Below are 16,717 nucleotides of genomic sequence, written 5' to 3'. Positions count from 1 at the left end.
AGCAGGCTCCCTGCAGGGAACCCGATGTGGTATGCCAGGATGACGCCCTGAGCCGAAGGCAGATGCTCAACCATTGGGCCACCCAGGCGTCCCTAAATAAATAAATCTTTAAAAAAAGTACAACTGGGTGAATATATAATATATTCTGGTTATTATTTAGATGGTGATAAATGTGTAAGGGAAGGAAAATAAACAGGAAGTATACCAATGTTGGTCTGTTCAGCAGCACAATTCAGTGAGCTGCCTTTCTATGGAGGCTTTTGTCTTTCAGATGACAATGATCACATTAGATTAACTGCTAATTTATAATTAATCTGTGGTCAGCTAAAGTCTCTAGACTTTCCTCCTTTCCCCACCAAATGAATGTATATTAAATCAGATTTCTCTCATTCTGTATCCTGAACTATGAAAAGAACTAAGAATTTATCCCTGTTCAATTTCTTTTTCGATCATTATACCACCAAACCAAGAGTTCTTCAAATCCTCATTCTCTTAGCCAATGTATTTGCAACTACTTCTTTGCTATATAATTATCATTTTTCACCGACTCCAAAACATTGTTTACTATAAAACACCCCATTATTTATGTACCACTAAGAGAGAGAAAAAAATGTATGAATTAAACTATAACTTACTACTTTCTTAGTAATTCAATTTTTACCAATGGTAAAAGCCTTTTAGACATTTTTTTAAAGATTTTTATTTGTTTATTTATGAGAGACACAGAGAGACAGGCAGAGACGGAGGGAGAAGCAGGCTCCATGCAGGGAGCCCGATGTGGGACTCGATTCCAGGACTCTGGGATCACGCCCTGAGCCAAAGGCAGGCACTTAACCTCTGAGCTACCCAGGTGTCCCTAGACATTTTTAAACATCAATTATTCCTACTATCTCTCTCCTACATACTTTAAGAAAGGAAAACTAAGTGCAATAAACAAATCCTAAAACATCTTTGCACTCAGGCCCCAATTTTTCAAAATCATTTTCAGACTCAGAGTCTGTGTGTCCCCTTTTTTCCATATATTTTTTTCCTCTGGGCGGTCAGGAGTATTGGAAATGCCACATTACTTAAAAGAGTGCTGGGCTTTTCTCTAAAGTACCTTACTCCCATCCTGCAAGTACAAGACTGGGGCTTCCTTGATATTGCCAAAGATTATCAATGGCAAGTTTTCAGGCAACAACAAGGGAACCAGGACTTGTAGTTTGAGTGATTCTTGAATGATCTCTTGACTGAAACCTCAAGCACTGTCTAGTCATGCCATATGGAAAAACAACCAACTTCACACCTGTCGTAATATCCACTATAATTATCATCTGGCCAACAGTAGTAGTTAAAATGCCAGGAGAGATTTCCAAGCCAAGGCACATGCCTTATTCTTGTATTGAATTTTAAATTTTTTATTTTTAATTTACGATAGTCATAGAGAGAGAGAGAGAGAGGCAGAGACACAGGCAGAGGGAGAAGCAGGCTCCATTCACCGGGAGCCCGACCTGGGATTCGATCCCAGGTCTCCAGGATCGCACCCTGGGCCAAAAGCAGGCGCCAAACCGCTGCGCCGCCCAGGGATCCCTGTATTGAATTTTATAACTTATAAAGACATGCTTTCATAAAAATTAAATGCTTATTTCCACACATGTATTTTTTAAATTATCAGCTATAATCTACATACTTGTGTTTCACTTTTGTCAGTTTCATAAACTTTAAATTTCTTACACTTTCATGAATTTTTAAGTTTCGTTTTACAATCTATTTTGCTAAGATAATCATCTTAGAATGGTATCCTAGAAAAATCAAGTTTTTTAATTTTTCTGGGATTGTTTTGAGGAAGAAGGCATAGCATACCTTTGTAAACTAATAAACTAGGGATGCCTGGGTGGCTCTGCCTGTGTCTCTGCCTCTTTCTGTGTGTTTCTCATGAATAAATAAAATCTTTAAAAAAAATAATAAACTAGTGCCATTGTACTTAAAAAAAAATCTTTAACCTAAATGTAAGACGTAAAGCTATAAAACTCCTAGAAGAAAACATGGGGAGAAACTTCATGATGTTGGATTTGGCAAAGATTTTTCAGCAATGATATGAAAAGCATAGGCAACAAAAGCAAAAATAGGTAATGGGACTACATCAAACTTAAAAACTTCTGTACATCAGAGATGCCTGGATGGCTCAGTGGTTGAGCATCTGGCTTCGGCTCAGGGTGTGATCTCAAGAGTACCAGGATTGAGTCCCACATCAGGCTCCCTTCATGGAGTCTGCTTCTCCCTTTGCCTATGTCTCTGCGTGTCTCTCTCTCTCTGTCTCTCATGAATAAATAAATAAAATATTTTTTAAAAAATTTTGTACATCAAAGAGTGGAAAGTCAGTCTATGAACTGAGAGTAAATATATATCCAGAATATATAAAGAACTCCTACAACTTAACAATAAAAATAACTGAATTTAAAAATGGGCAAAGGACTTGAATAGGCATTTCTCCAAAAATGATACACAAATGGCCAATGAGCATATGATGTTCAACATCATTAATCATTAGGGAAATGCAAATCAAAACCACAATGAAATATCACCTCATACCCACTTAGGATGGCTACTTTTAAAAAAAAAAAAGCTACAAAAAACAAGAGTTGTCAAGGATGTAGAGAAATTGGAACACTTGTACACTGTTGATGGGAATGTAAAATGATGAAAACACTACGGAAAACAGTATAGCCATTCCTCAAATAATTAAAAATAGAATTACCATATAATTCAGCAATCGCACTTGTGCGTGTATATCTAAATATATATAAAAGCAGGATCTTTTTTTTTTAAAGCAGGATCTTATATAGATATTAGCACATCCACATTCATAGCAGCAGTATTCACAATAGCCAAGAAATAGAATCAACTCAGATGTCCACTGATGGATGAATGGATAAACAAAATGTGGTATATGCATACAATGGAATCTTATTCAGTCTTAAAAAGAAAGGAAATCCGGCATCCCTGGTGGCTTAGTGGTTTAGCACTGCCTTGGGCCCGGGGTGTGATCCTTGAGATCTGGGGTTGAGTCCCACATTGGGCTCCCTGCATGGAGCCTGCTTCTCCCTCTGTCTGTGTCTCTGCCTCTCTCTCTGTCTCTGTCTGTCTGTCTCTGTGTGTGTGTGTGTCTCCATGAATAAATGGATAAAATCTTTAAAAAAAAAAAAAAAGGGAAATCCTGTTACATGCTACAAAATGGATGAATCATGAGGACATTAAATGAAATAAGCGAGTCACAAAAAGACAAGTTGACCCAAGAACAACACAGGTTTGAACTGCACAGGTCTACTTATATGCAGATTATTTTTTTTTACAAATATTGTATAGTACTGTACATGTATTTCTCTTCCCTATGATTTTTTCAAAATATTTTCTGTAGATCATTTTATTGTAAGAATACAGTATACAATACATATAACAGTCAAAATATGTGTTAATCAACTATGTAATTGGTATGGCTTCCAGTTGATGGTAGGCTATTAGTAGTTAAGTTTTTTTAGGGAGTCAAAAGTTATATGCAGGTTTTTGTCTGCATGACTCCCAAATTGTTCCAGGGTCAACTGCAATATATGATTCTACTTGTATGAAGTATCTAACATAGTCAAATTCAGAAGCAGAAAGTAAATTTTAATATGTACATATATATTATCTTTGACATAGAACCTTTTTTATTTTGACATAGAACCTTTTTATTTTTTTATTGTGGTAAAATAAACATGAAACTTACCATCTTCACCATTTTTAGGGGTACAGTTAGTGGCATATACTACATATACGTTGTTGTGCAACCATCACCACATTATATACAGATGATTATAAGCATATAACATAGTGGTAGTATGGAACTAAAATAATCAAATAATATTAATCACTAATATTGCTCACTGCTGAGCATCTGGCGTAACTACAAAATAATTGAAATATTTTCAAATATTCTATATTTACTAACAACTTAAGTGCCTTTTGAATTCATTGAGTACCTTTTAGATGTTGGCTGCTGCACCACTCCACTCTGGGATGGTGGCAAGATCATCGACAACAAGGAGAACACTGGCTGCCTAAATTGCTCTGCACTCTAACCCAGCGCTCCAGCTCCAGGAGAAAGGGCTTTTCCCAATCCTCAGTTCTTGGTTTCTGGAGTTTCCTTCCAAGCAGGGATGCCAGAGTAGACTAGGTGAGACAACATGGGACCAAACAGTGACTCCAAGCACGTCAGTTAAGGGGAAGCAAGACCAGCAGGATGGAGAAGGTGTCCAAGCCTGCAGTCTCATTCTTTATATGTGAAATTATCCTCTCCCAAATTTCTCCAGATTTCACTCAAGATGGAGCTAATTACACTCAACATAACTCTACCTCTCATTCCTTTTCACCTCATTTTCTATGTAGTTTTCTCATTGCAGTGTTAATAACACAAGGAATATAGAATGGGGCCTGAAGCTAGAGCCTTCTCAAGTGAATATGACTTTTAACTCTACCAGGTTGGATTCTTACTAGGTTCTTGACCACCTTCACTTTTATAATCAAAAGAGTAACAATTCCACAACACTGCTTGTGTGTTCTTTGCCTGTTGTGTCTCTCTCTAGCAAGTCCTAGATAACTTATCCATTTGTTCCCGAATTTACTAGCTAACTTTTGTGGTTTCCTTTAGCTCACCTTGATGGCTTTCCCTCCTTTATGCAATAATTTCACCTCATAGTTCCCTTTATGAACAGTATTTCCAGCTTAACATGATAACCCAGGAAAATGCAGGGCATAGAAAGAGAAATAAGGTAGGTTCCTTATTCCTTATTCCTGTTAGACTAGAATTCTCTAACAGCAAAGACAAACATAGAAACACGTAACTAACATAAAGTCTGAAAGGGAACTAGGAGAATCCACAGCACAGAGGAAGAAGTGATTAACCAGGCACAGGGAGCAGGAAAAGAAATCAAGTTCTGGTGGCATGAAACAGCATGCGAAGTTCAGAAGTGCAGTACCGCAGGCCCACCAAAGCAAGAAAGAGGCCAGACTATGAAGATTCTTTGGTATCACATTAAAAAATTTCCCCTTTCCACAATAAGCAACAAGGTTCACTAAAAGACTGCATTTTAAAAAAAAAATTTGTGGAATTAGTATATAATTCTAAAAATAAGGTTATGTTTCATTCCTTAGTCTCAACAGTTTATTCTATTTTATAGTCTTTCCTTTTCTTTGTTTGGAAATCAGGGTAGGTAGTTAAAATACTTAAAAAGTAAAACCAAATGAATCACGGAGTGATTGCCACACAACCACGCAGAACACGGCTGTTTTGCAATGAATCCAGCTGTTTCTCCAAAGTCCAGGATGATTCTCTTTGGTTTTGTTCCTATACAAAATGATGAAGAGAAAAAAAAAATGATGAAGAAAATATATTGTAAGTAGATTAGTATAAATACAAAAGATGATCAGAATTTGAGGAAATGGGCAGCCCCAGTGGCTCAGCGGTTTAGCCCCACCTGCAGCCCAGGGCTGATCCTGGAGACCCTGGATCGAGTCCTACGTCGGGCTCCCTGCATGAAGCCTGCTTCTCCCTCTGCCTGTGTCTCTGCCTCTCTCTCTCTCTCTCTCTCTGTGTGTGTGTGTCTCTATGAATAAATAAATAAAATCTTTAAAAAAAAAAGAATTTGAGGAAATGGATTTGTCTTGGTTTATATGACTATTCTATTGAGTGTTTTATTTTCTTTTGAGAAGTTGGTCTGAATACCCAGTGTTGGTGGATTTCTGTTCCATCACGTGGATATTAATGTAAGAGGAGATGGGGATTTCCTCTGACCCTTCTTCTTTGTCTGCTTCTTAACCTCCTTCCTGTGTTCAGGCAATTAGCAGCAGTTCTTTGCTAGACACCACTGACCAAACTGACAGAAAGCCAACAGGCAGCATTGCCCATAATTTCATATGTTTAGTTACTTGAGATAATCAAATTGCTGGTCTGTTTCTAGATATTAATTCTTGACTGCTTTCCAGAAAATGAGAAATATTGTTACAGAAAATAAAGTTGTTTTTTAAATTAATTCTGCTTGAACATTAAGAACATTTTCCCAGGGGCACCTGGGTGACTCAGTGGTTGAGAATCTGCCTTTGGCTCAGGTCATGATCCTGGGGTGGTGGGATCAGGTCCCACATCAGGCTCCCTATAGGGAACCTGCTTCTCCCTCTCCCTATGTCTCTGCCTCTCTCTCTCTGTCATGAATAAATAAATAAAATCTTAAACAAAAAAACATTTTCCCAAATAACACACCCTTTTCCTTTTACTAAAAACTGTACACATTGTACTGCTCTATAGTTTCTACAGGTTTGCCCTGCTTCAAAGGGATAATTCAACTGCTTATCAATTTTGCATTTAAAGTTCCTCTACATTTAGGAATTTTACTTACTAAAAAAGAACTTCAGGGGCACCTGTGTGGCCCAGTGAGTTAAGCATTCAACTCTTGATTTCAACTCAGGTCATAATCTCAGGGTTGTATGATTGAGCCCCTTGTCGGGCTTCATGCCCAGCTTGAGATTCTCTCTCTCTTCTGCCCCTCCCCTCTCCCCACTCTTTCTCTTTCTCCCTCTCTCTCAAAAAAAAAAAAGCATTTATGTAAGTATTGAAATCAGTATTATGTTAAGCAAAATAAGTCAAAGACAAATACCATATGATTTCACTTATGTGGAATTTAAGAAACAAAACAAATGAACATAGGGGAAGGAAAGGAAAAATAAAATAAGATAAAAACAGAGAAGAAGGCAAACCATAAAACTTTATAGTTAAGAGAACAAACTGAGGTTTGCTGGAGGGGAGGAAGGTGAGAGGATACACTAAATGGGCGATGGACATTAAGGAAAGCATTTGTTGGGATGAGCACTGTGTGTTACATGTAAGTGATAGAAACAAGCACTGGACAATTCCTGCATAACATATCATTACACCCACTTTTAATTTTTATATTTGTATGAATTTTATATTAAAAATTATTCATTTTATCCTGTTCAGAATTGTAAAAACAATTGGCTCTTCAACTTAATATTGTTTCTCTTATGTATGTCTTCAGTATCGAGTAATAGAATACAGTCACTCAAATGAAATCCTAAAAATAGAGCTACCTTAATTGAAAAAATTACATAAAGCATTTCTACTTTAAGACATATCAGTAATATTACATATCTATAAGCTTATGAGGTTACTTCTGCTTTTTTCTGGAATTAATTTAGAAAATATGTAATTCACGTTAATGTAACCTTGAGATTAAATCATATGAATATGCTTCCTGTTTATTAGCATAATCACATAGAAAAAAATAACATTTTATAAAATAACATTTCATAAGTGTGCAAATTTCTCATTGTGTTTGATATTTCAGCTTCGCCAAACCCAGAAGTCATCAAGATAAATTCAATTCCAGATATAGTAACAAAAGTGGAAGACTACTATCTTAAAGGATATATTGTTGGAGCTATTCATCCTGTTATACAACCTGTGGGGCAGCGAAAACACCTACCTGCAAGTTACCTGTACAGGGTAGTGCTATTGCGCTTGAAATTAAGGTAAGCCTGGTACTCAAGGAAGCGGTTGAGATAGTTTTTTTGGGAAAAGAGAAAAAGTTTGAATGTAGTGATGGGGAATAAAGGATAATTAGGGGGTTTGGTTTAGAGCACATTTTCCGGTAGTTGAATCTGGATTGAGAAAGGAAACTTAAACCTCCCTCCTTTTAAAACTCCTTATTGACTTTAGCCCCTGCAGACAAATGGGTTCGAGGTGAGGATGTCAGTAAACAAAGGAAAAGGAAAATAGATTCAAGAAGTACCTAGAAACTTCACCAGATGAGAGAGTAGCCATCAGCTACAGGTGCTGTCGCTGAGCTAAAAAAAATAAATAAATAAATAACAAAACAAAACTGACTGGACCAATGAAGTCCACTTTCACTGAATGCCTTTTTTTTTTACTGTCCTATATTATTAATAGTGGCAACAGAAACTCTCTCCCTTTTAGAACTTTTACAGCAGAAAGACCTACCTGCCAAGTTTTCACAAATCAGATAGACTTCTTATCAGCTTTTTCCAAAATAAGTAGGATGTAAAAACCATCCATTTTAGTTTTTTTTTCATTTTTGTTAGTAGCTGCTTTCCCAAACAATACTGCCACCACTTTTGCCAGCCTACCTTGTAAATTTGATAGTTTTCAAAATACCATTGCCCTTTCCAATTCTTCTTTCCAATGAAGAATTAAAATAACCAAACCAATGTTTTAAACACATGCTTTTTTATACATCTCTTAAACTATATCAAGCCACCTCAAAGACCAGGGTAAAAACTGTTTTCTCTTTTTAGTGATGGACTAATAATCGATCACTTTAACTAGGAAAGGGCTAAACAGGGAAAGAAAAATGGAATAAGAAGAGAGAAAACAAGAAAATTGAAGAAAAAAAAACAATTAAAAAAGGACTTAAAAAATCCCAGTTGTGCTTTTAAGGAACACTGCCTTGCTATTGAACAATTGCCAACTTACACATTGTCTGAGAGGGTTTGTACGGGCCCCAGATTTCACCATGAGATGGAACCTCATCCAGTATTTCAAGCATTACTAAGTAAACATACCATTTAATGGCACAACATTGATGTCCTAATTACCAATCTTCTAAACCATGTATAAATTATTTTTCCTCTTTTAGCATTACTTCCAGTGGACTTAGCAGTGCTTTGACAAGGCTAAGAATAAGCAAAGGGTAAAGATCAGAAAAGAAAAAAAGGAAAAAGGACAATATTTATTTGCATTTAAATGGGACCTTTACTTGTGCTTTTGTACAAAAACGAGATGTAACAGTAACCTAAAATCATTTCTCACAATTTTTATTAAAACAACTGATGAATTTTTCTTCCATATTAAATTAAAAATTAAATTAATAGAGGTTTAAACTAAGAAAATTTAAATTAATAGAAGTTACTGTGTTTTTCTGGTATTTTTACCTAAGAAGACAACCATTAGGCTTGGAAAAATAAAGGATTCTCTTGATCTTATTTTTGAGTTGCCCTCTCATTTTTACATGAGCATATTAGCTGAAAATGATCAACTGACTTCCAACCATGAATATATTCTCTGTTACAGCCCAAAGCATTCGGCAGTACCCAGTGGACAGAGACGCCCAAGGCTTGTGATTGAGGAATGTCCTCTAACTTATGAGACACAAACAAATGACATAGCAAAAGAACTGATAGAAAAGGTACTAAATGTATACATTTTTTCATGTGATATCAAGAATTATTTAGTATTTCTTCTTTATCAACTTCCTTTCTTACTTTTAAAAGAACAGGGAAATGGTAAGTGACTTCTACTAGAGGTTAAAACATATTGAAGCACACATACCAAACTGTACAGTTAGAAACAGAAATACAAGCCAGTGAAACAGAATGGAAATGCCAGAAATAAATTTACACACATATAAGAAGTTTGATAACAAACCTGATGAAATAAAATGGGGGAACAACCATCATTTAGTGAGTACTGCTGGGAAAATGGACAATTGTTCTGTAGAAAATAGATTCCACACATTTCAAAAGCGATAAAGGGGTAATTTTTTTGCCTATAAAAAATCCAGAAAAAAATGAAAGGATAAACTGAGTAGACATACTCAATTATGAATAGGCTGAGGAATTGGAGTATATAAATATAACACATATCCTAGGAAAATTAAGCCTTAAAATAAGAATGGGGGAGGAATCCCCAACAAATGTGTCCTATGGGAGTTTCTTTTAGAATATATAGTAAATGAATACAAATGCATGAAAGCACTGTCCAGTCTTGAATGGATAGACAGATTCTATGCACAGCAAAATACAAAAGGAAATACCAACAACAGACACTGGAAAAAGATTTAAGCTAACTAATAATTTTTTAAATAAAACTCACCAATATTAGCTGAGAAATTAAATCAAAGGTATTAGAAGAGCTTTAAGAAAATATTCATATAGGATCCCTGGATGTCAGTGGTTGAGGGCCTGCCTTCAGCCCAGGGCATGATCCTGGAGTCCCAGGATCGAGTCCCACATCGGGCTCCCTACATGGAGCCTGCTTCTCGCTCTGCCTATGTCTCTGCCTCTCTCTCTCTATGTGTCTCATGAATAAATAAATAAAACTCTTAAAAAAAGAAAAAGAAAACATTCATATATTGTAATTGGCATTGTAATGAACTAGTATGGTATTTCTGAATATCAGTCTGGTCATAAAAATCATAAATCCCATTTTATTTTTTCTATTAGCATCTATTCCAAGAAATTAACTGAAAACAGAAAAAGTTGGAGCACCTGGGTGGCTCAGTCAGTTAAGCATCCAACTCTTGATTTCAGTTCAGGTCATGATCTCAGGGTCTTGGGACAGAGCCCCAAGTAGGGCTCCATGCTCAGTGAGGACTCTGCTTCTCTTCTTCTCCCTCTCCTTCTGCCTCTCCTGCTGACATGCAAGCTCTCTCTCTCTGTCTTAAATTAAATAAATAAATAAACCTATCTATCTCTAAAAAAAAAAAAGGAAGAGTGCCTGGGTGGCTTAGTGGGTTGAGTGTCTGCCTTTGGCTTAGGTCCTGGGATCAAGCCCTGTATTGGGCTCATGCCTCAGTGGGATGTCTTCTTCCTCTCCCTCTGCCCCTACACTCATGCTTTCTCTCTCAGAAATAAATTAATTAAGTCTTTAAAAAAAGAAAAGGGAAGAAGTCAAGATAGTTTAATGAACTATTTTTAAATCTTTTTTAAAAATCAAGAAAAATTTTACATTCATAAGTACTCTAAATTTGTAGGATTTTAGGTGAAAGTTTGTTGTTGTCTTTAAGATTTTATTTATTTGTCCGAGAGAAAGAAAAAGAGAGCACAAGCAGGGGGAAGAGGCAGGCAGAGGGAGAAGCAGGTTTCCCACTGAGCAAGGAGCCTGATGTGGGACTCAATCATGACTCAAAGATCATGACCTGAGCTGAAGGCAGACGCTTAACCAACTGAGCCACCCAGGCATCCCTGAAAGTTTATTCTTAATTACATTGATATATTTGTAAGGTTTTAGGTTTTATTTAAATGAATAGAGCCAAAAACCTAAGGCATTTCAAATAAGAAACTGTAAAATTTATTCATTATTTCTATTGTTGCCAGGCTTTAAAAGGCCATTTGTGTCAGATTATCTGTAGCTTGTGTATAACAAGTTATAACTGCTAGTGATATTTCCCTTTTAGGTATAAAGTCACCATTCAATAAGGTTTTCAGGAATAGTCTTTGACACTAGATTTTTATAAACAAGCTACACATACTGTTTACTACTACTATTCTAGGAAATTTCAATTTGTTTTTCTGGGAATAAATTCACTCCAAAAAATTTCTTCTAAAACAAAAATGTAACTACTAATTTAGTCTTAATAGATCACCATCAGAGCCCTTGTTTTGCATTTGACTTCCTGGACACAGTTAAAGATCTATTTAAACAGGAATGTTCTGTTATTTCAGCAATTAGAATGGGGTTATTTCATGAAGAGAAAAACTTTAGGAAACATTGCACATGAACTATTTGAACATTGCCCCATGTATGAACAAGAGTAATAGATGAATGCCAAATGTTATTTTGGAACAGCTGTCTCACATAAGGAGCTTGTTGTTAAATAGTTAGATTTTAAGTCATTTTAACATATCAATATTTGCTCTACTTTTAAAATTAGGTTTATAAATGTTTTCCCTAGGATTTTTAAATAAAAATAACATTTATAAAATATCAATCTTCCAATTTAAAAAATGGAAAAAAAATTAATACTCTGTTACCACACTTTTCCAGATAAAACTTTCTAGTAATGAAAAAAGCCTTCTACACTTTTTCACCCAAATCAACTAATTAGGCCTAGGAAAGAAATGTCAATAAATTTACCCATTCCCACATGCAGCGTACCATGCTTCCTTACCACCTCCCTCACCTCTCCCAGGACTCCTGATATAAAAGACAATTTGTGGTTACTTTTAAGGTTTTGTGCATTGTTACAACCTCCATATGTTCATTTATAGGAGTAAATGATACAGTGTCAGTGTCATCATCTATTCTAGGTCCACACACCCACACCTCTTTCCTGCTCAGAATTCTCCTCATCGCCTGGAGCTGAGTGACCATTGTCCCTTTGAGTGGGCATTGCTCTCTGGTTGCACCTCAGTTGTTCCTGGCCCTTTTCATTTATTTCATTTCTCATCATGAGTGTTTGCACTTGCAATCTCCACCATAAGTCTTTTTTCCTCTCCCAGGTAACATTTAAAACATTTAATTTAGGGGATCCCTGGGTGGCTCAGCAGTTTAGCACCTGCCTTCAGGCCAGCGCGTGATCCTGGAGACCGGGGATTGGGTCCCACATCGGGCTCCCTGCTTGGAGCCTGCTTCTCCGTCTGCCTGTGTCTCTGCCTCTCTCTCTCTCTCTCTCTCTCTGTCTCTCATGAATAAATAAATAAAATCTTAAAAAAAAAAAAAAACATTTAAGTTAGGGGCACCTGGGTGGCTCAATCAGCTAAGCATCTGCCTTTAGCTCAGGTCATGATCTCAGCAGAGCCTGCTTCTGCCTCTCCCTCTGCTGCTCCCAGTGCTTGTGTGCTCATGCTCTCTCTCTCTGTCAAATAAGTAAAATATTTTTTTGAAGATTTTATTTATTTACTCATGAGGGAGAGACAGACAGAGGGAGAAGCAGGCTCCATGCAGGGAGCCCAATGCGGGACTCAATCCCGGGTCTCCAGAATCAGGCCCTGGGCTGAAGGTGGCGTTAAACTGCTGAGCCACCGGAGCTGCCCAAATAAATAAAATCTTAAAACAATTAATGTACCTTCTTTATTAATTAAAATGTATTTGGTAAGGATCCCTGGGTGGCGCAGCGGTTTGGCGCCTGCCTTTGGCCCAGGGCGCGATCCTGGAGACCCGGGATCGAATCCCACGTCGGGCTCCCGGTGCATGGAGCCTGCTTCTCCCTCTGCCTGTGTCTCTGCCTCTCTCTCTCTCACTGTGTGCCTATCATAAATAAATAAAAAAATTTAAAAAAAAATATGTATTTGGTAATGTCATTTCGAGGATTTCTTGGAATAGTTTTTAATTTTGCTTCAGTGGAAGAGACCATTGTTAACAATTACGCAAAAATCATGTTACAGAATTATTAATTCTTCCCAAATAGTTACTTACCTTTTGAAGAAACACATGATTCATGTTTTCATAATTTCTGAAGTGTATCAGTTTTGTTCAAAGAAGTCACAATAATAGTTTGACAAGAGTCTTAGGAGTAGTGCTTTATTAGAGGTTATTAATTCGTGTATGAATGAGCCTTCAGTTAGTGGTTAATTTACTTCTTATGGATTTCCTTAACAAGCCTACAGGTTAATTGTTAATCAATGTAAATGAATTTTACGTTTTGTTCTACAATCTCTTTTCAGATTAATATAGCTGCTAAGAAAAGAATGAAATTTGTTGGATTCATATCACAGCCTCATCCACCACTTAAATTCTGCAATGGAACCAACCATGATGGAGATACAGAATCAACACTACCTTCAGAGGAAAACTGTAAAAGTTGGAATGAAGGAACATTAAGTGGGCAATCATCTGAGAGTGGAATTGAGGAAGAACCTCATCATGAAAGCGGACAGTGTCAAATGGACCAAGATGGCGGCCCCAGTTACTCTAAATCCAGAAAGGGAGAAGGTAATAGACAAGATGAGTAGAAATAGTACTTTAGTTTAAATTTAGCAAAAATAAGTTTTTGATATTTTTTAGAAATGTGAGGCAAAGTAAGTTTCTAAAGATTATAGATTAAATAAACTAATATAAACTTGTCTTGATTTTTTTTTTAATTATTACAGCCAGAAATAAGGTAGGGCAGTTTTTCAAACAATTGTCCCTGGCATGGCCATACAATGCCATCCACATAAGGAAATTTTGTTTTGAAAATTGGTTTCCATTTAGTCATTCACCAGCTCCCCTGTAAAATGGAGGCTGTGTGTGTATACAGAAAATGATTATATAAATATAGAAAGCTGTTCTGACTAATGTTTGTTTTTACAAACAGTGTGTGAGAATTTTAGTTTTTGGCCTTTCCCATTTCATGGATGGTTTTAGCCTTTGAAGTTAATTGGCTTTCTTTGATCATCAATTAGAATATGAAAATGTACATCATGATGAAACAATTAATACAACAATAGTGCCTGCATCGTAAAATAGCTTTAAATTATAGTTTTATTCTACTTTGCCAACTAGCAAGTCTTCCCAAGAAACTGAGACTACTTTTTCACGTATTTTGGCCTGCTCAGTTTTCTGCTACCTTTGCAGGCATGCTCTAAAAAGCACTACTGGAGGAAAAAAGAAAAAAAAAAACACTACTAGAGAAAGTAAAAAACGATGCATATCTTAGAATTGAGAGCTCTAGAGTCAGACTGCGTCAATTTCTTCATAGAAAGGGGGTTGTTGTGAGATGTAGCTAAAAGATAAGACACTTAGTCCTGTGCCTGCCATGAAACAAATCCTGTATTAAGTTAGCTGCTATGGACTGATCCTGTGATCCACGTCAGAGCTGAAGCTGCACACACATACGTCAGCTTTCCAGGTTGTAGTGAGATGTGCTCAACATTCTGAGGATGGCAGAGACTCACTCGACTATGATCAACACAATCTTTTTAACAACAAACCAGGAGCATTTTCTTTTTTTTTTTTTTTTTTAAATTTTTTATTTATTTATGATAGGCACACAGTGAGAGAGAGAGAGGCAGAGACACAGGCAGAGGGAGAAGCAGGCTCCATGCACCGGGAGCCCGACGTGGGATTCGATCCGGGGTCTCCAGGATCAGGCCCTGGGCCAAAGGCAGGCGCCAAACCGCTGCGCCACCCAGGGATCCCAAACCAGGAGCATTTTCTAATTCACCATCTCACCCCTCCTCACCACCACCAGCACCCTCCCACTTTCTCACCAGCTCCCTAGCTAACAACCACCCACTGTTACCCTGCAGTATAAACATTTTAGGAACAAGAGTTGTTGGAACATGGTCAGAGACCTATTTGCTATCTTCCACCCAATGATACCTTTCAATTCCAGCTGGTTCCCATCCTAACTTTGATTAGACCTGGTGTTTATTCCCAGTTCTTTTAAGTTCCAAATCCAATATGCTACCTACTTAATTTAATTATCAATCTTTAGATTCCATTTTCTTTTTTAAAGATTTTTTTTTTTTTTTTTTAGAGGAGGGATAGAAGAGCAGAGAGAATCTTAAGCAAGCTCCAGTCCCAGTGCAGAGCCCAACCCAGGGCTTGATCTCACAACCCTAAGATCATGACCTGAGCCGAAATCAAGTCAAATGCATAATCAACTGAGCCACCCAGGTGCCTGTAGACTTCACTTTCTAAATAGCTTAAATCACGTACTTCTTAATAATTTGTGTATGGCAATAGTTCTTAACTTTGTGTGCAGGGGTGAAGTTGGAGGAGACACACACAAAAGACTTCTTGGAGAATCTGGTGAAATCCATGGAGACTCAATCCAGAAAAATGCACATATGGGCACCTGAGTGGGTCAGTTCCTTGAGGATTCAACTCTTGGTTTCAGCTCAGGTCATGATCTCAGGGTGATGAGACTGAGCCCTGCATCTGGCTCCACACTCAGCATGAAGTCTACCAGAGATTATCTCTCCTCTCCCTCTGCCCCTCCCGCCTTAGCTGTCTCTAAATAAGTAAATAAATAAAATCTTTTTTTAAAATGCACATAGCATACATACTCCCAAATACTTTTGCAATACAACTGGTATTAGACTTCCTAAACACAACTATGGAGGTGGATCCACCAGACTACTCCCCAACTTAAGAATTTGTCAACTTGGGGGATCCCCAGGTGGCTCAGTGGTTTGGCGCCTGCCTTTGGCCCGGGGGGCGTGGTCCTGGGGTCCCGGGATCGGGTCCCACATCGGGCTCCCTGCATGGGGCCTGCTTCTCCCTCTGCCTGTGTCTCTGCCTCTCTATTTCTCTATGAATAAATGAATATTAAAAAAAAAAAAAAGAATTTGTCAACATGGGATGCCTGGATGGCTCAGTGGTTGAGCTCTGCTTTCAGCTCAGGGCCTGATCCTGGAGTTTGGGGATCAAGTCCCACATTAGGCTCCCTGAGGGCCACCTGCTTCTCCCTCTGCCTATGTCTCTGCCTCTTTCTGTGTCTCTCATGAATAAATAAATAAAATCTTAAAAAAAAAAGAATTTGCCAACTTATGGAAAACTAGAAGGTAGGATCCAGCAGTTCCATGTTTAAGTATATATTCTAGAGTCATTCCTACAGGTGTATCTAAAGAGACATGAATAATGCTTATAATAACAAAATTTTGGAAACAATGTTTCAACAGGAGCATAATTAAACTGGAATATTATGTAGCAGTTTAACTAAATGAATAAAGTCTAATTGTATTAATCCCACTTAGAGCATAAAAAGATCAATTTATAAGAGCACCTGGGTGGCTCAGTTGATTAAGCATCTCCAGTTCAGGTTATGATCTCAGGCTCCTGAGATTGAGCCCCATGCCAGGATCCCTGCTCAACAGAGAATCTGCTCCTCCCTCTCCCATTGCTCTTATCCCCCTATACTTGTGCTCTCTCAAATAAATGAATAAATCTTTTTAAAAAATCAATTTATAGATGTATATATATAATATCATATTGCTTTTTAAACTGCAAAACATAACATATATT

The 16,717-nt window shown here is 37.3% G+C and overlaps 1 protein-coding gene across 1 annotated transcript in view; it reads left to right on the top strand.

Moving 5' to 3' along the window:
• RFTN2 (raftlin family member 2) overlaps window positions 1-16,717 on the top strand; it is a 65,405-nt gene that overhangs the window by 11,767 nt on the left and 36,921 nt on the right. Inside the window, exons 2-4 of the mRNA XM_055345698.1 lie at window positions 7,377-7,560; window positions 9,119-9,233; window positions 13,432-13,699. Of these exons, the coding sequence (XP_055201673.1) occupies window positions 7,377-7,560; window positions 9,119-9,233; window positions 13,432-13,699 (567 nt within the window). The remainder of the gene's footprint in view (window positions 1-7,376; window positions 7,561-9,118; window positions 9,234-13,431; window positions 13,700-16,717) is intronic.

The sequence above is a fragment of the Nyctereutes procyonoides genome, unplaced genomic scaffold (genome assembly GCF_905146905.1).
Source record: "Nyctereutes procyonoides isolate TBG_1078 unplaced genomic scaffold, NYPRO_anot_genome, whole genome shotgun sequence".
In the NCBI taxonomy this organism is placed as follows: domain Eukaryota; kingdom Metazoa; phylum Chordata; class Mammalia; order Carnivora; family Canidae; genus Nyctereutes; species Nyctereutes procyonoides.
Note: the sequence above shows the minus strand (reverse complement) of the source record. Positions and strands in the feature narration are given on the sequence as shown.